The sequence below is a fragment of the Tachypleus tridentatus genome, chromosome 8 (genome assembly GCF_004210375.1).
Source record: "Tachypleus tridentatus isolate NWPU-2018 chromosome 8, ASM421037v1, whole genome shotgun sequence".
In the NCBI taxonomy this organism is placed as follows: domain Eukaryota; kingdom Metazoa; phylum Arthropoda; class Merostomata; order Xiphosura; family Limulidae; genus Tachypleus; species Tachypleus tridentatus.
The window spans coordinates 117,168,487-117,193,000 of NC_134832.1; the positions used below are offsets into that span (position 1 = coordinate 117,168,487).

The window sequence follows — 24,514 nt, forward strand, 5'->3', positions numbered from 1 at the left end:
TGTTATCGGAATCAACTTGAATAAACTTTCAGTTCTTTTACATGAAAAAAACAACCAAATAACAGGAAGGTATATAAAAAGACATCATAAAATGTTGGACTATTTTATTTTTCGATTTTGTATTACTTTAACCACGTGAAGAAAACGACGGCGAAATATTTTTCTTTAAAGGGAAATAGTTAGAACAAGCTTTGTTTGTTTTAAGCACAAAGACACCCAATGGGCTACAAATGAGGGAAAAATACTAGATAAGAATTGATATAAGTTTTGTTGATAGAAATTTAATTGAAAGCTCTGCTCACAGGGATTGTTGAAACCCAAATGTTTACAGTTCAATAACGAAATCACTAGCCACGCCTGATCAGTTACAGAAATTCTATGAAATTTGTTTAAAGAATTACCACATTAACAATTTTAATAACGAAACCTTTTGTCGAAAAGAGAATGTACATTTGTGGAATCACGAGTGGCATTAGTTAGTTATAAAAGAAAATAACATGTATTTTTTTTTATTTTACCATATGTGTTTTAAGATGAAATGCATACATATGTTACTTTCATTAAAGGCCGTTTTCTTTCTTTTTTTTTCAAATGTATACTTTAAAAATGAACAGCATAAAAGGTATAGACATCTGGCCTTTAGGAGCTCTTAGAAGAGTTGAAGTGAATTTTTGTTTCTATAACAAAACCGATACTATGGATGTAGTGTCATCTAGTGGCTGTTATATGAAATAATTATATCATCTTAACATTCAACATGTATGAATAAATATGTATTGTAAATTTTTATATAACCAACTCGTGCAAAAGATATATAAAAAAATTAGCACGCAATGTTATTTTTGGTGCAACAAAGAATGTTGCTAAATTTATGCCAAGAGACACAGTTTCTCGTTGCACAAAAAACATTTCATGTTAAATTAATTTTAGAATGTATATATATCTTGATATTATTATAACAATAACAATATGCATAAAGACACTAGAAAAGTAAGATAAGAACAAATTGGTGGTTGACATTTTGAGACTTTTCTTTAAGCACTCCTTTTACACCGCAAAAGTTTGCGGACGACTTATAACGCTAGAAATCGGGTTTCAATATCCGTGGTTGGAAAAACAGAGGTATTCAGTCCATTGTGTAGCTTTGTAATTAACTGCAAAGAAATACAGAGTCGTAGAACGCCCAGTTCTGAACGTAAGACGTCCGAGAATTAAATTAGTGCAATAATTAAAAATTTGCTGAAGAATTTTATTTTATAATTGGTATATTAAAGTTATTACATTGAGGGCATATTTTGTTTATTTTACCCAATAAACTCTCACTGATAACTCTTGAGTTTCATTGCTGCAGTTCATATAGTCACTTTGCAGTGCTTGATTGCATTACGTTTCAGTAATTAAGTAAAAAAAAAAAAAGTGCTTAACCTGCCAAACAAAGTTTTGTCAGCAACATTTTTTTTATGGAATATGAAACAATTGTTTAGTCCCGTATTATCTCATTCATTCAGATGTGCATTTAATTTTATAATATTTAAGCATTACTTCTACCAGTCTTTATAAATAAACATCAATATGCGTGTGCGTCTGTTCCTTTCACATTTCTTGATCAATCAGCACCAAACTTGACACAGTGACACAAAATGGCATGACGATCATCGGGATAGGTTATTAATGTTGTATATTTCTCAGCCTTGTAATGAACTATGTAATCACAGTTGCTACAATTACTGTACAGTCTTTCTTATAACTATTGGTACCTTTATGTATTTTTACTGCACTTTTCATATTTGTGTTAAGAAAAAAAAAATACAAGCACAATTCTCTACCCTTTATTACACAAGTTTTTATTTCACCCGCCCAACGGGCATACTCCAGCTAGTTCGTTATATAAACCAGTTTGTTTTTTGTTTAGAACCAGGTTATGTATATACTATTTTTTATTTGTAAATCATAACAATGAAATGTGTATCTTTAGAAGCAGGGTGAGAAAATAACTTGATCTATGAATGATAGTAGAGCCTATAATAATATTCCACTAACAGCATTTCTGTTATATCCACTAGTATATATATTACATCCAGTATATCTATAAGGGGCTGAATTTTAAATATTTTACACAATGAACTGAAGATCAACTATTCTCTAAATAGCTACCAATTTGAATTACTAAATAACTACTTAAACACAACTTTAGCCCCCATAAATAACTACTTAAACACAACTTTAGCCCCCCCCCCATAAATAACTACTTAAACACAACTTTAGCCCTTCCAATAAATAACTACTTAAACACAACTTTAGCCCCCCCATAAATAACTACTTAAACACAACTTTAGCCCCCCCATAAATAACTACTTAAACACAACTTTAGCCCCCCCCCAATAAATAATTACTTTCATGGAAAAAACTTTAATGCTGAAAAACATTTTTTTTAATAAATTGAATCATAAACATGCTGAAAGATACATGAATGACTTTACAGAATTTGACAATTAATACAGTATTGTTATTTCTAATTCAAGCCACCAACAGAGATTATGTCACCAAATTTTCGTTGTATTTACTTAAAAAATAAGTAAAAGAAACATGTCATATGAGTTGTTTTTTGTTTGACAAATACCAGATCATATGAAAAAACAAAAGTCAAATGGAAAGCAGTTATGGGAAAAATTTGATTGTTAATTGTGTTTATGTGTTATCTGATCAAAACTGTCATTACTAATAAGACAGCTTAAAAACAACATTGAACCTAACAACCTTCAAGTAAATTCTTCATCAAAATAACGTTGCCCATCACTGTGTACTTTTAACTTTACAGACACCACACTTAAAACACTAAACTTTCACCTCATTTTGAATAAAATTAAGATAAGACAATGTCTTGTAGCAAAATATTTAATAACTTGAACTTTTAAACTTGATATCATCATAAAATGTGGACTACCAAACATCATTTTCCAATTGAAATATTGTATTTTTCACAATTAATTATAGTAAAAATATTTCAACAGTACAATAATAATAATACCAGTCAGAGCATACTAAAACGCTAAACACTCATAACATAAAAAATTTTTTTCACAATACAACACGCTAAATATTCTGGTTTAGAAGAAATTGCCTTTTGAGAATGGGAGAAAGAGAAAATGTTATAGTGTAAACATTCATCTTAAGTTTCAGTCCCAGCAATGTAAATGTATATAGTCTTAAAATGTAAAAATCAACTTGTTAAATAAGATGCTTTTCATGTGTTTATACAAAAATATAATTTGGCAACTTACTCTATCTGTGAAAATGCATAACAAAGATTACAAAGTTTCAGTGCAACAGAAAGCAAGACAGTATTGAAAAATACCCAGAAGAGTACTTTGAAACATGTTCCTGAAGTGAAAATTCATTAATCGGTAGTATATTTTATCAATTAATAATTTTACTGAAGTATACATGTAGACACATTTCTTAATCAATAACTTCTATCATTAATATTTACACAAACCCAAAGTAAGAAAAACATGACTGTATCAGCTGCAAATAAAATAACAGTAATCACACTTGTCAATTAATGTTTACAGAAAATCATGAATGTTTTAACAACAAAAACATTTTCAAACTATAATTAAAATATTATACAAAAACTCAAACTTTAATGTACAGTTCTCAAAATGACACTGGCACTACACTATTGCTTGCCTTCAATAAAGTTTGAAGTCAGGAAGACTACAGAACATATTACTTATCATGATAATAAGATGAAATTAAATTATTCTGTAAAGTGTTTACATGATTAAATAATTATATATTATACCTTAAGAAATATTTTTTAAACATTTTATCACAAATTTAATTAACAAACTTACTAAAATTTAAATAACATTTTGTTACTTGGATGATATTTTGATGAAAACTGAGTGGCGATAAAATGTCAAAGTTTAATAAAAAGAAAGAGAGACACACCAACTTCAAGCCAATAAACTACATATATTGACTTCAGTATATTTCAAAATAATTTAGAACATAATCTATCATTTAATCAAGTCAGATCTACTCACAAGTTTTGATGAACATATCTAAATATATTTGCAAATGTTTTCAGTATTTACCATTTTTTCCAAACTAGCATAGTAATACCAAAATATGTTTGATACCACAAAAAACAAACTTTAATATTCAAAAGTACTAGATATGAGTGTAGCTTTGAAGATAAGTGAATTCTTGGAACATTTTGTCTCCAGTCAAGATGACCTATACATATTTTAGCACAAGTCAATAAAGTCTTATTACGCATTACATGTATTTTCATCTTGAATACAATGGTACATGTAACAAGTCTCATAACAATACACCAAAAAGCAACTATAGATAAAGAATGAAACAATTCCATTCACTGTTGCTTTTAAATTGGATAGATTTATGTAAAATGAAATGATATAAACTATAAAAGTAAAATAGAAAAATAACAGAAATTATATTTAAATATTTTATTATATTTTCAAGCAGATTAAATTCTTTAGTCATGTTCTATCTACAAATAAAACTGCATAAATTATACTTTTTTTAATCATTTATAGTGAGCTAAATCCTATAAAAAATGCTAAAATATAATAGCTACAGCTCAACAAGACCTACAAATGGTCCCCAAAATATCTGTATGTTTAAACTTTTATAACTACATATACAAAGCCATTTCAATACACTGTTTACCTGTGGTATCAAACTAAAAGGAGGATTTTCTTCATAATGACTAGAAACACTTCTTCAAACTAACAGTTTATTTCAAGAACTGGTGATTAATAAGAAAGGCCTACAAGGAACCAACCTGGTTTTACTGTAACAATTTACCAATAGCAAACTACACAAGTCAGCAATTTGGTGGTTACTAATCTCGTCAACTGAATACTAGCCTAAATTCACACCAATTTGAGTTTGGTCCCCTTTAAGCCTAAATTATAACACAATTTTTTAAAATAAAAAATGTATAAATAAATATATCACACAGAAACATACATTTGTACACATACTAGTAAACGTTTATATAAATACACACAATTCTACAATATGTTTAATTACTGTTTATATACCACGTCCTACAGTTTTTCATAATAACCAATATATCGAAAAAATTTGTAATTTTTTCAAAAATGAATTTTTTAGTAAATAAAATAAGATTTTTAACTTTATATATTTTCAAATTCTATCCTTAGCAGTCCAAATCTAAACCTTAACACACTGTGGGGTAGACACAAAAGTATAAATTGACGTTTGAACTAACATACTTTAATATGGGTTAATTTAATTGAAAGACAAAACAAATTGTATCCCAAAATAATGTTTAGATCATTTGTGCAGAATAAGTGAAGTTATTACAGTTCTCACTGACTACATATTATTCCTGTATGTTAAGCTATAGGTCTTGTCATATTGGCCAGAGAAAAGATATTATTCTATTAACTTAAAAGAAGATTTGTATTGACGCTACAGAATTTCACCACTGTCTCCTTCATCATCTGAAAAGTTCCTGTTAATATTGAAGCTTCTGGCAATTTTAAAATCTGCCACAGCTTGATTACAGTTATTGAGATGTCCGTCGACACTTCCATCAGAAATATTCTGTTGAGAAGTTATCATGGTTTCTCCATTTTCTCCACTTTTCCGTTCAGATTTGAGTAAACGATTTGTGCGAACTTTGGGTCGACTGGTGAAGCTTCCCTGTCGAGAAGATTTACTTGGAAGCTTCTTCATAGCTGTTAGCAGTTTATCAATAACAGGAACGTATGAGGCAACATCTTCTGAATGAACACAACGCTGAGATAACGTTTCGATTTGTTTGTCTTTTTCTCTACATGATTGTTCAAGTTGCTTGATTTTTCCTTCACAAACTTCAAGTTTCTTTAATAACTCCTGAATTTCAATATCTTTAAGTTCTGAAATCTCCTTAACTTTAACTTGCATAAACTCGTCCTTTTTAATCAGAGACTCAGCTTGTTCTTTCACAGTGTTCTCTAACTCAGCAACTTTCGTATGTAACAGCTGCAAGTGATCATTAGCTTCTTTGATACTCGTACGAGTTGGACTTGGACTTACTGGAGGCCGAGCTGCAAACATTTTGGAAACCTCTTCTTGTCAGATAATAGGATACAATTAAGAGAAAAAAAATGTTGATTCAGGTAACTATAATCTTAATCGGTTGTTTGCTCATCTAACTCAATGATGTCTCCTCAAATCATAAGACTAACTATACCACAGTGCCAGACTATCTCCTCAAACCATACACAGCGTCCTCTTTCGTTTTTAATAATGTGTTGAGTCGTACACATTTAAAATCCTTATCAAATTATTAAGCAGACAAATCAGATAAGTAATGGCACAAAATAATTTACAACATAATATCTCTTGTTGGAAAATGGACATTTTGGCTTCTGTAACTGCTTAAGATGTTATTGTTTTAAAGTTTTAAGGCACTGAAGCTGATTTATGTTTTACGCACAAAGTACACATGAGATATCTTAAAAGATATGACAAATAAGCAGGATACTTATAAAAGCAAGGTATAACAAGTTCATCAAAGAATTGAATTGAAAACCTTCGAAAGGAATGATGAAATCCATTAAAATTTAAGTAATTGGGAAAGCAAGAAACTTATGAATTATAATAAAAGCCAACAACTTGAAATAAAGTACATTATATGATGGAAAATCCTACAAAACCTGATAAATATATCAGAGAATAGCCTAAAATTGAGCAAGTTGGGCCTAAACATATACAATAATTTAAATTTTAAAAATCTATATCTTCGTAGTTTTGTCGTCCAAGTTTCACGCAATATTTAAATTAACTAGCAGAAATACCCGCTCTCCGGGCGGGCATGACTGCTAGTTCCTACGGCCTTTTATGGAATTATCTGACAGTTCTAGAACAATCTGCTTATACTTACATTCAATAATATTCACCATCCATGAATATTAATGAACTTTAATGAAAATTATGTCTAAAAATTAGCTTTCATCAAAGCATTGCATCATTTTATTGAAGTATTTCTTTGCACACGCAGTTATTAATGAGAGTGCTTTGATTTTCTGTTGCATCGCTCGTGAGATTTTATCTAAAGAAAAACAGAGTTTTTTAAAAATTTGTTTTTTGATTGTTTTATATTTAAAACTTACTTCTTTGTAAATTTTACTGGTTAAATTTGAAACTTACTCCTTTTTCTTTGTAATTTTTGTTAGTTTAATCTGAAACGTATAATTTTTGGGAAACTTTTAATTGTTTTATTCGTTGTTCAGCTGTAAAAATACTACCTAGTTATATATTTTAAAACGGTTGGTATGGGTATAGAAAGCATTAGTAGAGGAGCGAACAACGTGTCGATCTTCCTTGATCTTCGTCAGAAGAAGGTCGAAACGTTGTTCGCTCTTCTACTAGTGCTTTCTTTATCCATACCATTCGTTTTTAAATATATAATTTTCTCTACAAGTGGGTTTTATCGTCATAACGGACTACCTAGTTATAAAAGTATTACCAAGTTACGATTGGTGATGATCAAAGCTGTAGTTTCCGAAATCCGCATTTTGGACGTTTTATGTCTCAAGCTCCATTGTAATAAGATATGTAAGCGGTGATGTAACTAAGTTTTCCATTCAGAGGGAGCAGAAGATGGTAAATGGAAGGCCAATAAACTAAAAAGCTGAAACTGATCTAAGTTTTAAATAAAATTGTCATCAAAAGAAATCAAAGTAAATGTAATAGTGTTTATAGAATAATTATTTTTTTAATTAAATGATACAAAACGAGGTTATTATATATAAAAGATGAGAAATAATATATGATCAACATGCCTAGATTTTTTCAGGGAAGCAAGGTTACCTTTGGCCTCCTGTTGGTTACACCTCTGTTTATAAGCTATTTATACATTTTGTTTTAACATAATCTTGATATTTTTCATGAGAAAACTACATTTAAAACTGTTACCACAAGATAAATAATTAACATCTTAATATTCCATTCTGGAAAAAAACTTACGCTCTACTACTATTTTTCACTGTCTTTAATAACTAACATTTCTTGACGTTTATTCTGTATTAATAAAGGAATTAGTAGATTTGATTCAAAATATCTCCCAAATAATGTCATCATATAGCTGTTAAAAGTACCGACTCCCATATTTTTAAACGTATCCGATTTTTCAGTCGATGTAATGTTTAAAACATAGAATTAGTATCCAGTCAGAGCTATTTAGCTGCTATTTTTGTTCAAATTACAACGTGTATAAAGTGTTCTTGTTAATGTTACATGAATGGATGATTCTGATGTTTGGCAGTTCCAGTCAACACTTTTTTAAACTATAAATGTGCTCAAATAATAGCCAGGTTCTACGATTCTGCAACTGAGAATATGACATTTCTAAAATGGGACAATATAATAATGAACAATATTTTTGCACATAACAGAGAAAAATATCCCAGAAAGTTTAATATGACGTAGTTGACAGTACACATAAATCTACGTTTAAAACAACTCTAAACATAACTCCACGATACTTTTAAGAAAATCAGACAAAATGGTTTTATTATGACATCTCTTTATTTTACTCATCACAACTGCTTATAACTACATAATTCTTGTAATAGTTAATGTTGCCTGAAGTAAAGTTTATCAAATCAGTTTTAACTGATAACTAACTGTTTACAAGGTTAAACACTGGTCGTTGCTTGCCCATGTGACTTTACAAGGTTCTTCCTTGCAATCCTGGAGCGGATGTAGGTTTACTGTCAATGTTAAAAGCTGTCAATACAAAAACAAAAAAGAATTAATACAATCTCTTCAGTCATTACGAGAATCTTTTCTAGTGTCAGAAATCAAATTTAGTTTGTTTTGTTTCGTAGAAGGTCTTATATTATAACATATATTTTGAAGGACTTGTTTTAATTCTTTAACTTTAAAACTCCTTGTCTCAAAGAAGTTTAAAATGTTCATAAAAGCTTTGGAACACTTTTATGACGGAACTGTTGATATATTTGTAAATTGATATTTGTAGTGAATCCGTGATGTAAAAAGATTAAAAGAACACGATGAAAGCAAATAAAAAAATCGCAAACATCTAACACAAGTTATATCTCCTCACAGTAGATAATAAATCGTATACATGATAGCTGACTACCACAGTTATGATGACGCGGTCACATCTAACGGAAATGTTGTTTATACATTAGGCTTTTAACTTTTCTATCGCTAAAAAATGTTTAAGGCTATTCAAACTTTCAAAAGATCGACCACAGATATTTTATTCACTTCTTTGTTTAATTAACTGCAACATGTAAAATAGATTTACGTAGACCTGCACTTGGAAACCAAACTACTTATTTATATCAATTCTTATCTCTCTAGTGAGGATTATAACAAATAATATTATCTGTTTGAGCTCGAACTCACTTTAAGTGGAAAAATCAAGAGTGATTGTATGAAACAAACAAATAAAAAAAAGGAAGTAGTCGCGGTTGGCCCGACGTGGTCACGTGAGTTAAGGTATTCGACTCCAAATCAGAGGGCCGTGGGTTCGAATCGCCGTCGCGCCAAACATGCTCGCTCGCCCTTTGAGCTGTGGGAGCGTTATAATGTGACGGTCAATCCCACTATTCGTTGCTAAAAGAGTAATCCAAGAGTTGCCGGTGGGTGGTGATGACTAGCTGCCTTTCCTCTAGTCTTACACTGCTAAAGTATGGACGGCTAGATAGACCTCAAGCATCTTTCCGTGAAATTATAAAAAAAAAAAAGTAGTGGCTACCTGTTCGCTTTTATTATAAATAATTTTTAGTGTACGGAGTATTCTATGCTGTTGGCTTAATATATGGTTTTCAAATTAATCTAAATCTCTTAAGCTGATTGAACTTCGTGAGATATTATTGATACCATGACCGATAACAGCGATGACACCTAACGTATAAATTAATGCATTTTAATCACTATACGTTTTTTTTTTTACATTGCATATTCCATGTTAAATTAGTTACCTTATTCATTGAGTGAATTTTTAGTTATATTTTGTGTAGATGGTTTGTTTTTATTAGAAGTTGGTGTAATATCCATTGAAATTACACATATACACTTTCAATTAGAAATTTTATTCATATATTATCTCACCTCAATTAATTCATCATACTCAATGTTTTCGGAAGGTAGGTCATTTCCATTTATAGTTAATGTGGCAGCTTTTTTAGAACCATAAACTTTGATAGACGATAAATAAAGCTCATCTTGAATCAAAGTGTCTTCGGGGTCCATTTTGATTAGTAAATGGCACTATTGAGATAAATTAAAAAGAATATATTAAGTCATTTATCACTTGTTGGAACAAGGATATATATAAGTAAATACAAGAATAAATCACCCAGTTTGTGTTAGACTGTTAACTATTTCACTTCTTTAATGACAAAAGATTTTAGTAATTATTTTTCAGCAATTAAAATAATATGTAATATTTCAGATGTTAAATCATATCCACAATTTGTAAAAATTGTCATTGAAAAGCGGGTTTCTTTAACAGTTAGTGTTTACTTTTCTTAATAGATGACACTGTAAGTTAATTTAATATTTATTTCGATCGACAACTCATAAGTATTCATTAGGATATGTACTAAAAATAAACCAATGCTTAAATTTGAAAAAAACAACAACTTAGAATTAAATAATAGCAAGGTTACCACTACGTTTAGTCTTAATTTACGACTGTAATATTTTTTCTAAAACATAAAGGTAGTCGTTCTTCGCTTTTTATCTTTAAGTACTCGCAACGACAATAACTCGATACTATGTTGCTAACTTGTTATTAACATTAGAAATAGGAATAATAGAGAGCTTTTCTTGAGAACGACCTAAAATAAACCAGATTAGTGAATAACAATATTATATTATACAAAATAACTTTTTTTGTGATTAATGTATCCTTTATGACACTAATAATCGGGTTTCGATGCATGTGATGGCACAATATAAATAGCCCATTGTGTAGCTTTGGGCCTAACAACAAACCAACGAATATCATATCCTAGTGTTGTTTAAATTCTACTCAGCGTGCCTACATATTGAACAATTAAGTACTTACCTGATTTAAATAGAACTGTAAATAGACATATTTATTTTGTTGGATGTTATCTAGAATTGAAAAATAAACACTTCGTTAGAAAAAAAAAGTTAATTTAATCAATAGTAAAATGTTTAATTTGTTTATATAATGCTATCTAGAATAAATATAAAGATTTTTGGAACAATTACTAATCATTATTTTATTGTTCAGTACAATTAAAAATAAATAAAAGAAGAATTAGTACATACATTTTAAACAAAGTAATAATTTTATAGTTTATAGCTAACCATTGCCAACACCATCGTCCCAAAAGAGGTCGCCCCTTGCAATGCCGACTTTGTCAGGGTACACTAAAAGGTGCATCGGATTTTGTCGACTTGAAAAAATGAAAAACAACACAAAAATTTATTGCAAATAATATGTATTGTAATTTAAAAGAACCTAACGTTTTACTTCATTGTACTTAGTAACTCAGCTATAGACTCACCGAGTCTTTCCGTTATTTTCTTTTAAAACCTAATACTTAAAACAACTATCGAACTAGTATCACAAAGAAGAGACAACAGTAAGTGCGACTCCATACTTAAAAGCAAATACTGCAACTGTTGAGCGGATTTATATAAAACATTGAACATGAGGAAAGATTAAAATTTACTCGCTGTTGAAAAAAACAAAGTAAATAAACTGAAGGCTGGAAATCTTTTCTGACGGTAGGCAGTGCTTTGAATATAATACAACACACTTGGTTTTATAAAAGCTCTAATCATAAGCTTTTAAAGAAAACTTAGAATAAAATAATAACAATGTTACCACTATCTGTAGTCTTACTATGAGCTTATAATATTTATCTGAAATAAAGAGATTTTTTTGAAAAGATCGCTAATCACGTTTTCTGTGGTTCAGTACAATAACTATTTACATTTTAAATAAAATAATGGTTTTTATACTTAATAGCGAATCTTTTCCCTCACCATCGCCCCAAAAGAAGTCGTCAGTTATTTTATCTGAACAACATATCTTAGCATCGTTTAACTTGCCCAAAGAAATAATAGATTGTTTGAAATTCGTTTAGCAAAACTGTCATCGCATTCCAGTGTACTTAAAATTCACACAGTGAAGACTTTATTTATTTAAATTGAACTTTAGTGACAAGCTTATGACAACATTTAAAATCTTTCGCTATGTCAGAAATGTTTGTTTCGTTATTATTGTAATTTTTAACTCAAAACGAAATTTACGCAAATGTTTCTACTTGAAACCACTTACAATTATTTCTACATATCTTGCATTATCAAAAGTTTACACTTTTTTGGTATTACCTAAGAAATGTATTCTGGGCGTAATCTTGAGTGGGTAGAATATAACCTGCTCGAACATGCAAAGGGGGCATTTCCAAATCATCAATTATTATTTCACCGGATTTGTCTATTTTACCCTATGGATAAAGAAAATCAAATTTGATGAATGTGTTAAAAATTCAAAAGTTTCGATGATATCTCAGTTTATACGAATGTCTGTCAAAATTATATCATATTATTTGAGTTGATACCATGAAATATGTGACAGTCGTTAAACAGCACCACAAGTCTGTTACAAAATGTAACATATATTATTTAAATACACTTTTACTTGCAGTATTTTTCATGACAAACTCTGTAATCCAAAACATTTTACTTTTGATTAAAATAGTTAAGTATCTTCGTTATGCTAGGAAAGTTTTACTTACAGTATAATAATTAAACCACTGAGAATCCATTGGTAAGTACGCTTTCACAGACGTTTGGAACTTGAAATGAAAACAGATGAAAAATGACGTTTTGCAACAACATTCTCTATTTTATTCATTTGTTTTTACACGTCAATTGATCAACATTTCATTACTTATTACTCAACTACGATACTTATCTAAACAAAAATTATTTCAAATCTTAATTTGTATTATTATTTTTTTTACGTTACAAATGGTTCATTTCGCTATATATAACAACATAGAAACTATATTATATTCTACTTTTCAACATTATCTGGACTACTAAAGGATTGAATAACAGTTTCTAGATAAAGGACGTGGTGAACTGATAGCCTACCTCTTCTAGAACCGGAGAAATTAGAAGAACAGGACCCCACATGAACTGTCTGTCAATATTGTATGTTAATTTATCCGTAGGAAATCTAAAAACGAAAATAAAACTTAAAACATTTTCTTTGTTTGCTGTTAATTGAATGGGCTATCTTTGCCATGCCCATCATGGGTATGGAGACCCGATTTTTAACGTTTTCTTATTTGTTGCTATGCCACTGGGGAGCTTACAGCATCTTACAGAATGAATATAATATATTATTATAATTTTTCTTTAGTTTTTTTTTTTTAATTTCGTGCAAAGCTACACGAGGGCTATTTGCGCTAGCCGTCCCTAATTTTGCAGTGTAAGACTAGAGGAAAGGCAGTCAGTTATCACCACCCATCGCCAACTCTTGGGTTACTCTTTGACCAACGAATAGTGGGATTGACCTTCCCATTATTACGCCCCGACGGCTGAAAGCGCAAGCAAGTTTGATGCGACGGGAATTCGAACCCGCGACTCTCGGATTACGAGTCGAAAATTTTTCTTTAGAGTTAAAGAAATACATTTAAAATATTTGATAAATTAAAACCACATTGAAATATTTGATTACAGAAAATAAAAAATTGTAAAAATAAAATAAAAAAAAAGATTAATTCAAATATTTTATAAGACAAAAGGTAACGTTAAGCCATTCATTGTAGAAAATAAACTGAAAACTTTTTAAAGGATGAAGTAAATCATCCAGATTATTAATTAAACAAAAAAGTTTAAAATCGTTTAGAGAACAAAAAAAACTATTGATTGTATGAAAAGGTGCCCCGGCATGGCCAACTAGTTAAGGCACTCCACTCGTAATCTGAGATTCGCGGGTTCGAATCCCTGTCACACCAAACATGCTTGCCCTTTCAGCCGCTGTGGGGGCGTTATAATGTAACGGTCAATCCAACTATTCGTTGGTAAAAGAGTAGCCCAAGAGTTGGCTGTGGGTGGTGATGACTAGTTGCCTTCCCTTTAGTCTTACACTGCTAAATTATGGACGGCTAGCGCGAAATTCAAAACAAACAAGCTATGAGCGAAATTCAACACAAAACAAAAACTATAAAAATATATGAAAATGCTTATAGGACGGGAAAACACATTAAAAGAAAGATTAATTAAAAGATATTTATCTTGATATTTCACGAAATGTTTATAAACTGCTGTTATTGGTGTTAACTCTTTACTGTGGAATACTGACCGAAAAGTGTACAAACAAAAGTACCTTAACTTAAATAGAAATATAATGGAAATATAGTGGAAAAAAATGATATTTAATTAAATGCTCACTCGTGTAGCAAAGGTCGAATTACAGTATTTCCATGTTGGTTGGCGTGGTAAAACAAAGTGTAGAGGTAGGGAAGAAGAGTATAACGGACCTGAAGAGACTTTCTAGATGCTGAAGCAACTGGACCATCAGGACCTCCAAAATTTGGGTGGGCTGGATCTTGAGGCTTAGTAGTAAAGGAAAAAATACATCAAACACTGAACAGATATATGTGTAATTTCTAAATCACGTGTATTTATTGCTGCTTATTCAACATAAATACAACTGTAAACAGTCAAATATTGCTTTATACAGACATCCAAAACTAGTTTTCCTTATCCTTTTTAGGGTTTGTTTAGTTTAAACGGGTGTACATTTTTTGTCCACCAAGAGCTTTACAAATTGTACACACACACAAAAAAAGCATGTTTCCGCTCACGTATAGACTTAACAGCATAGGGCTGGTTCTATAAGGTGGCTAAATTGTTTTTGTCTCGGATAAGCATTATTCAGATAATTTCTCCTTCGTGTAACATGTGCTTTTTTGTGGGAAAGAAAGAATCCACAGTTAAATACTTTTTGTGGATTTAGGCAGTGATCTTGACCATTGACGAGTTTTGTGATGCTATGAGGTGACAACATATATTTTTTTGGGTTTATGGAATAGCCAAGAATGACGTGAGTAACACATACACTCTAACAAAGAGATAACCGTACTGTGCTTTCTAGTGCGTGGTTAGCTTATTCGGAGTTTAAATTATTTTATTCGTATTAAATCCATATTTCGACTAGTAAAGTGCTGTCCTTTATTTAGTGACGACACGTCCTGTTCAGTTCGTCTTTTTAATTTAATTTAATTTTTTTATCTCAGTTTAATCAGATAATAAACTCAGTTTAACACATAACACATTTCCCGTAGTTCCCCAAGTTATTACGATTCTTCTTCTTATGTCTAAAGTAAATCAGTAAACTTGTGAAAAGAAGATCTTATTCAGTTGCACGTTTTTACATTAAAACTGTAAATACTATAACTGGTATGAATACAGAACATAAATTGAAGGAAACTAGAACAGGCTTGTCAGTAGTTTCATTGTGGAAGCACTACCTGGTGAACAGGATAATAAAATTATGAACAACAAAGCAACAGAACTCTCACTTGAATGTGTTTAAAACAATGTTCTTCGAGTAAAAAGAAACAACACAAAACATGTACTGCAAAATATTATTAAAATTATTATCATTTTAAAACTAACATCTAAAGATAGTGAAACACAAAGAAAAACAAAGAACTGCTTTCTCTAACGATAACAAAGGTTTCCCATTTGTGTGGTACGTGTCTTAAGTTTATTTAATTGTGAGTGAAATATTTCGAGAGAGATGAAAAGTCCAAGTCGGTTTATCATCAGGAACACCAACGCTTTTCAATGCTTAGTTATGTATTTCAATGTTTTTAATATAACCTAACACTTACTTGGTTTCCATTTGCATTGTGATTCCTGGAGAAAGGGTAAAAAGCCCCGAGCTGCATCCAACGTTTACATAGTTCTATGGTGGTGTCCGAGAAAAACCCACAAATATCAGCCCCAGTCTGGAAACAGAATATTAAATTTAATGTGACGTATAGTAACAATTCCTATAATACCTGGAGTGTTCAGAAAGAAGCTGGATTTTATATTTCCTGTAGTTCAAAGAAATTAGATTACAATCAACATATGTACAACAATGGTTGTGAAGATGTTGGAACCGGACATCACTCGTCTATTTTAACTACAATAGGCTTCCTTCGTCACGCTATCGGCCTTATCACTACAGTATAAAGACAGGTTCTGTATTACGTCCAGCTGCTTTGAGACCATTAGTTGTCTGGAAGTGTTACCAACCATGTCTTTCCTGAAGCGATCAGAGAGATGAAAGTTACAAGGTACGAGCATACAGAACTACAGTTTTGCCACATTGTTTACATAATGTTATATACTTATGTTATTGTCTGCATGCATGGAGTAGTTATTTAGTAAATAAATGTTCGACTAGTAAAAGTAAAGGTAGAGTATTATTGGACAAACACGTACGAATTGTTATTGTGGTCTGTATAAGTTGTTTGAACATTCGTTCATCAAAACACACAAGCATGCATGTTTTGTATAAAACGATGTGATTTTGATATAATCTTGTTCGCAACAGATCAACGAGTTTTTTAGACAATTTCTCTATACTTGGTGTAGAGTCATCCCTCGTCATATGTCAGAAGTTATAGGGCGTCAAATTGTTCAACTGTTCAGAAATTGTATGAATCAAATGGATGTTGCTAGAACAGTAGATTACCCACAATGCACTGTATCAAGAATCTTGAAACGTCTTCGAGCTACGTTATTCCAGGAAGGTCTTGTAGTAAACGCCGAAAAATCACTGCTCGAAATGGTCCTGTTTTTATCAGGTTAACACGTCAAGTTCGACAGAAGTTTTGAAACATCTTACGACAGGAATTGCATGAACAAATTCATTCCAGGGTATCCAAATACACAGTAAACAGAAGAGTGACCAAACAAAGTTATTTTGCAAGAAGGGCTATCTGTAAAACGTATTAACCAAAATTCACCGCCGTCACTGTGTTACATGAGCAAGACAGATGTCAACTCACAGTTAGGACAATGGTGACATGCCATATTTTCAGATGAATCTTGTTTCTGTATTGTTAAAGCTCATGGTAGAATTTGTGATTATCGTTTGCCTGAAGAATAGATGAGGGAAGACTGCCTTTTTCACGGGAAATACACAGGAGGTGGTTCACTATATGTTTGGGCAGCTATTCATCGTGGTGGAAAAAAACTACTCTTACTATTTTCCATGCAAACGTCAATGGCGTCTTCTACAATATCACGTAGAGATGATATTTTTGTCATATGCCAGAACAAGGTTTGCCACTAATTTTGTGTTCCAGTGCCTACAATGCGCATACTAGAAGATTATCTTGACAAAGAGGATATTACAAGATTGCCATGACCAAAAATCTGTCCAAATTATCCTATTAAGAACTGTTTAATATAAACTGATTAAAAGTTACAGATGCTATTCATACTAATTTGACGTTATATCTTGTCATGATACATGTTTTTGTAAAGTTCTGTTGTGATAGATGAAATACTGAAGAACAGATACATCTTTCTACAGGTGTCTGATAAAATTGTTTGCTGCTCCAATAAATCGTCCGTGATGTCCATAGAACCTGTTTCATTATAAACATTACAAATGTAGATGTTTAATATAACACGTATTTCTCAGTTTGACAGCACTAAATGTATTTACATTTCATCTTAATATTAATTATCTTATTTGTTACAAAATATTCAAACATTTTGTCCAAGACTGCTTATGATACACGAACAGGAACTCGCCCGTTTACTTGTACTCCTCGAATGTAGTTATTATGCACGACAATCAGTATGGAGTATGGTATATTAATGTTGCAGGAGAAAATATACAGCTGCAATTTATATGTATATATGGAAAAGAAAACCTGTTTCTTTTGAAAGTCCAACTCTTCCAGCTAGAATTACACACGATTAACATGTTATAGTTTATGTGTTCTTTAGTATTAACCGTTATAAAGTTACGGTCAATCCCATTATTCGTTGGTAAAAGAGTAGCCCAAGAGTTGGTGGTGAGTGGTGATGACTAGTTGCCTTCCCTCTAGTCTTATACTGCTAAATTAGGGCCAGCTAGTGCAGATTACCCTCGTGTAGCTTTGCGCGAAATTCAAAAACAAACAAACAAGTATTGGTGTGTAAAAAATGTAAACCAAAAGCTCTATTTGTTTGTAGTTTACCACAAAGTTGCACAAAAAACTATCTTTGCTCTGCAAACTACTGGTATCAAAACTTGGTTTCTAGCATTGTAAAAATAAAAAAAAAAGCTAGTTAGAAGACAACAGTGGGGTTTAGTTACTATTTGTTAGCTGTATTATCCAACACTTACATTAAGTTTTTTGTAACGAGAGGTTATCAATCATTGTCATCATTAGCAGCTTAAACGTCTAATTATTAATTCATAACTTTTATAATTCATAATTTATAGCTAAATAATAAGTACAGAGTGGTTTGTAATTTATGTTTCGGCTACTAGGATGCTGCCTTCTTCAGATAACTCCCAAGAAGTGCCATTTTCTGCGTTGGGAAGGGTAGGATTCGATTCTGGGATATTTCGATGGAAGTGTTACCTACCATAGTGTTACAAATTAATAATTAGAGTTAGATGATGTATAGGTAACCAAGACAACTAGACCATATTACCAGTTTTAAAGGATGTTAAGCAAATATGCTGAATGTTCACATTAGCCTATAACCGTATAGATATTTAACGAATTCAGTTCCAACAGAAGATACGACTTTGTGTAAAATAAGATAAAATGTTTTAAAGAAAACGTAGGTTGTTTTAAAACGGACATAGTAACGAGTAACTTGTTTTAATATCAAGTTGTAAATTTATAACTTTATACAGTTGATTTTGGTTCTTATATTTGTAACTGTATTCCAGTGACTTCAAAGGATTTCGAAAATCACGTACGGTTATGAAATGGTTTACTGGCTACCCATTTACAACATTATATGAAATACATTTAAGATACTTACGTATGGAATTCCAAAAAGATTAAATTCCAGCATACCTGGGGGAGAGAATGGTAAACAATAAGATATTAAGAATTAGAAACAAAGGTAAGCACGTGCAGTAAACAACCCATTCGATAATTCATATGATTCGTGAAGGAACTACATGTGATTACTCAAAAAAGAAATAAGAAAAAAAAAAAGTAAACATTTTCAGAAGAAAGGTTGTTTTTTGTTCTATATTTAGACGTTTACTGAAAACCAGGTAGACATATTCGTGGCTCCTGAAGTTCTCGTATATATAGAAGTGTACGGTTTATGTGAAAAAATAGTATACAGGACGTGAAACTCTCAGCGAAACAGTGGCGACATTTCAACAACCGTTTCATGTTTATGCTTTGCTAGCAACTTAAATTTTTCGTACTGATTGTTTGTTACCTACGAGGTTGTTAATGTTCCAAATATGGATATTTTTTACCTAGGTGATACCTTGATTTAGGTCTTAGAAATAATTTCGATATTAACGTAGAAAATATATCTTGAACGATGATATTCCTTGAAAGAGATAGATGTCCGATTCAGAAATCAACAAGACACTATCATTGTAAAAGTAAAGACTGGCTTTATTGGAAAAATCAGTTTTTTAATGTATTTTATAAAAACCTTTGTATTTGAAATATCATTTCGATTCTTAAACTTTGCTGAACGATGTGTTGAAATTAAAATTTATTTAGAAGACGAGTGTTCAGGAAAAGATACGTTTAGTTTAAAAAGGTATTCATGACGACTGGTTATGTATAAGAGGTTTGATTAGGTAAAAAAATGTTTTTATGTGGAAAGTATAGGTAAATAAAGTGTGCTTAGTTTTAAACAAATTAGGCAGAAAGTATACGCAAATAGATGTATTTAGTTTTCACAAAATATGTGGAGAGTGTACGTAAATAGGCTTAGTGTGAAATTGTTTTGATGAGGAATGTATGTTTAGTGTGAAAAGATATTTATGTCGAGAATTTATGCAAAAGTGCTTTTGTATGGATGGTATAGGAATAAAGATGCGTTTACTCTTTAAAATGTTTTACGTAGAGAGTGTATGTAAAAAAAGTTGTGTTTAGGTAAAAAGCTTTATACGTGGAAAGTGTACAAAAAAACGTGTTAAAGTTTTAAAATACTTAGAAAGTGTACTTTACTAAAATAAAAAAAACGTTTTGTGGAGGAAACGTGGAATTCGTTCTTTATCTACGTAATGCTATGTTTGTTGATTTTGAATTTCGCACAAAGCTACTCGAGGGCTATCTGCGCTAGCCGTCCCTAATTTAGCAGTGCAAGACTAGAAGAAAGGCAGCTAGTCATCACCACCCACCGCCAACTCTTGGGCTACTCTTTACCAACGAATAGTGGGATTGACCGTCACGTTATAACGCCCCCACGGCTGAAAGGGCGAGCATGTTTGGCGCGACGGGGATGCGAACCCGCGACCCTCAGATTACGAGTCGCATGCCTTAACACGCTTGGCCATGGCGGATCGTAATGCTATGTCTAACTGATTATTTAAACAGTTTATTAAACCATAGCTTTAATGTTTCACATCTCTTCATCTTAAATAGACAAAATATTCCCTTCATCGACTAGAATATGTAAGTAGGTAAATATAAAAGAATAAAGTATACACACTTAAAAGAAACTCAGAAATATAAATATTAATCCGTTATAAAAAGTTATTTTGCTGCTTGAAATATATTTGAAATATATAATGTGACAGTAACGAAAACATCGAATTAAACGTAATATTGACCACATTTAAAATCTTTAACATTAGAAAATATAAAGTATGTCAGTATCTATATATGTGATGAAAACTTCTCTGCGCTATCTACTGATACCACAAATCTACTGGCACCACAAATAAAAATCTCTAAAAAAATGCACGCAGTGGGTATTCAAATTTCAGACAATTAGAAAAATAAATGTGGTACTCGCAACAACCATTTCTTTAGAATAAAACACAATTTTGAATAAATGAAATCTTCTCATAGATCGATAATTATCTTACCAATAATGGATCGATGAAGATCAGGCCAGTGACTGTTATTATCTCCTAGCCAGTGGCTACCATACCGGCCACTTGAGACGAAAGTAGAACGTGATAGCACCAAACTTCTCTCTTGAGTGACTTCACGAGCTATTCTAAAAGTTAAATAACAAAGTTCTTTTGCAAAACTCGAGACAATAAATTTATCACTCGCGTCCAAACAGACTAGAAAAATTAAGCTACTCTCTATGATACTTCTTAAAACAGAAGTAAAAAGCTCATTCCTTGTTCATCGAGCTAATGTCTTAATAAAAATGAACCACAATTTTGTTCAGTATTTTATTCACAAATTTCTTTCACTTACTCCAAAGTAGGCTCCATCTGGCTCCAGCCATACAAACTATGAACATCATAATGAACAAATTCTTCATCTTCTCCTTGGACAGCCACCATGCACAACGTTTTATCAGAGAGTTTTTTGTTAAACACTTTCTTCACTGTAAGAAGTGTTAGAAAAGTGTTAACTATACAAAATTTGAAAATGTACTTAATTTATTTTACAATACGACCTCACGTTGGTATCTTTTCATTGATTTCTTTTGAAATACAAATGATTTTTTTTGCAGAAGTACCAATTAAATATAACCTTTACATTCAAATAATGAAAAATAAAACAACTGTAAAACAAACATCACGATATATAAAAATGTTTATAATTATGATAATAAGTCATTTTTAGAAAGCAACGCCATCAATAAAAGTAATAGTCGGTAGTTCTTTAGGAAGTAAAGGTGTAATATTTTCTTCACTTTGTATTCCCGCCATCGAACCTTCAATTGAATCCCTGAGAATGTTCACACAACTCGTAGCTCCAACCACGTGCGCGACTGCAGCTTTGACTTTTAAACTCAAGAATGGTTAAACTAAAGACTCAGACACCTAACTCCCAACACTTGAATGACTTCTTTTCTAGTTTCTAAACTTAATGATTGGTTAAACTAAAAAGCGCACAAAACACTTCTAGCTCTCAAATCTTTTATCGGTTTACCTCTGGTTTTAACTCTAAAAATAGTTAAACTAAAATAATATCCAGAAAATCTTATAGTTCCAAACACTCACGTGACCTCAGCTTTAGTTGGTCGTTCTTAAATTTATAAAAAGTAGTCAGCAGAATTTAATATTATATGAACTTGGTGAAATGTGTCTACATGAGACATTAAGCTATGGGTTAAGATCATAGCTGTGTCAAATGCTGAAAAGTTTCGGATTACTTTAAATTACGTCAAACATAATTATACAACCTTAGTTACAGGACCTTTAAAATTACCATTTGTTTATATTCTTGTTTAAGATTTCTTGAACATAAGTTTTAAAAATATTGATCTACAATGGTTCACAACATTTACAATGTGCTATAGCTTTCTGACAACAATACTTAATACACAATGACCACAGTAACGATAAGTCATTTATAACTTAACAAAACTTACGAGGATTAAAAGGAGGATCGTCCCAACGATTGTTAGGGCACTGAAGACTCCAGCAACCATCTGGAAACTTCCACTGCGGGCAGTAGACATCATGATTCTTTTCGTTGGTGCCAAAGTTTGATGGTTCGTTCATATCCTCGAAAACAAGATGTACTATAAGGTTTAGTTTTAAGTCAATATCTGAAATATATACCAATCATATGTGCAGAACGAAGAGAAATATAGGTTTTATGAACAAAATGATATAAAGTCTAAGCGCCACCGATTATTGGCAGAGATGTAATGCTAAAAGTGCGCTTTAATGTCCATAAACCAAATCTTTTATTTAGTATATATGGCATCACTGTCTCTTAGGTTGCCAATTAGTTTGATTAGTACTATACTTAATTTTTATTTTCGTGCGTTAAGTTACGTGATGACACGTCCGTGCCTACACATACTTACATATAAATAGGGAATAATAATAAAGTTAATTACATTTTAAAAGAACGATACTTCAGGTTCTAAACTAACCTTGGAAATGCTTCCTCTATCACCTATCATGCTTACTCTGATGGCCATGAATACGTACTTGTAATAAGCAGAACTCTGCAAAAAAGTGGCGAAGTCGGCCTTAACCACACATGTTGACAACATTTCTAAAGCCTCTCCACTGTACGTGAAGGTCAATTTCTATAAAAACACATTTAAACATACTAAAGGCACAAAAGCCCGTTGGAACTATTGTGGTAATTTGGTATGTAAGTAGCCAAATGTGATTACTGTGATTCCTGTTTGTTTGGCCAAAACAATTGTCGAGGTGTTGTTGGAAGCTCGTGTAACTTCAAATCCTTGTTTATTTCTTATTAACGATATCAGGAAGTGTGCTAAGCTTCAAAATGACCTTGATTTAGGTAAAATGATTCTATTTTAAACCAAAACTTTTACTTTATGAAAGATTGACTTGAGGTATGGTTTTTGTCCTAAACGCTCTGTTCTACGAAATTTCCGATTCTATTGAGAACAATGAAAATTTCCATCTGTGAAACGTTGTGTCCTTCGGTTCTACGTCATCTAACAATCTCGCTTTATGAATATTTATCTTTGGAAAGGGCATTTACATCCTCTAACCATAGTTGCATATTTGTATCCGCAGCGACAATGTATTGTTATTTTAATTCGCTGTAAACTAAATATATTGGTGTTAAACACGATGCACAATGCGCCACAGCTTGTGTTGCAGTGGCATGACACTACATGAATCACACGAATCGTTCAAATGGAGTTCATCTAACTTGAGTGTTTTGGCGGGGTTTAAAAATAAAGTATAGAACTACACGTCGTGAACAACTAATTTGTTTTTAACTTATAAATAATAACCAATGAGCTAATTATGTTGGTAGTTTGTTGGAATTTCGGAAATATTCTACAGGTTTTTCTATTGTGTCGAAATAATAGTGATCCAAAATAATAAAAATATAGAATATAATATTCATTGATTGTCCTTTTCAAACTACATCATCCTCTGGTGTCTAGTAATCAAATCAAATGACTGGCTTTTATGTGTATCTACGTTCCATACTGTATTCTTAAATACTATAGTATATCTACTTTTATGATGACAAAAATACAACAAGATACTTATTACTATTGTTTAATTATTCACTTCACTGTAACAGGTTTTCACTGTCATTCTTATTAAAATGTCTGAGCTACATTAACTGTCAAAAATGGAAAATCGAATGCAGTTGTTACCTAACAGACTGTTGTACAAGGTGTTCGGAAAGTCATTGTGCACTTATATATTTATTAACAGACATGTTTCAATATAGAATACAGGAGATAAATATGAATGGCAATTATAAACAATGTTGAAAGTGACCTCCGTTGACATCAATACAGGCTTGGATCCTTTTTATTTTGTTTCTAAACACCGCTATCAGTTGCTGGCTTGAAATAGACTGAATGA

General features: G+C 31.4%; 1 protein-coding gene across 1 annotated transcript in view; it reads right to left on the reverse strand.

Annotated features, from left to right (window-relative positions):
* Window positions 1–8,558: 8,558 nt before the first annotated feature.
* LOC143223294 (sucrase-isomaltase, intestinal-like) overlaps window positions 8,559–24,514 on the reverse strand; it is a 36,442-nt gene continuing 20,486 nt past the window's right edge. The window contains exons 11-23 of the mRNA XM_076451087.1: window positions 22,567–22,702; window positions 21,441–21,573; window positions 21,098–21,231; window positions 19,072–19,106; window positions 15,918–16,034; window positions 14,470–14,633; window positions 13,165–13,249; window positions 12,804–12,863; window positions 12,397–12,512; window positions 11,365–11,453; window positions 11,096–11,145; window positions 10,135–10,293; window positions 8,559–8,778 (exon numbers count right to left, since the gene is read on the reverse strand). Of these exons, the coding sequence (XP_076307202.1) occupies window positions 8,680–8,778; window positions 10,135–10,293; window positions 11,096–11,145; window positions 11,365–11,453; window positions 12,397–12,512; window positions 12,804–12,863; window positions 13,165–13,249; window positions 14,470–14,633; window positions 15,918–16,034; window positions 19,072–19,106; window positions 21,098–21,231; window positions 21,441–21,573; window positions 22,567–22,702 (1,377 nt within the window). The 3' untranslated portion in view covers window positions 8,559–8,679. The remainder of the gene's footprint in view (window positions 8,779–10,134; window positions 10,294–11,095; window positions 11,146–11,364; window positions 11,454–12,396; window positions 12,513–12,803; window positions 12,864–13,164; window positions 13,250–14,469; window positions 14,634–15,917; window positions 16,035–19,071; window positions 19,107–21,097; window positions 21,232–21,440; window positions 21,574–22,566; window positions 22,703–24,514) is intronic.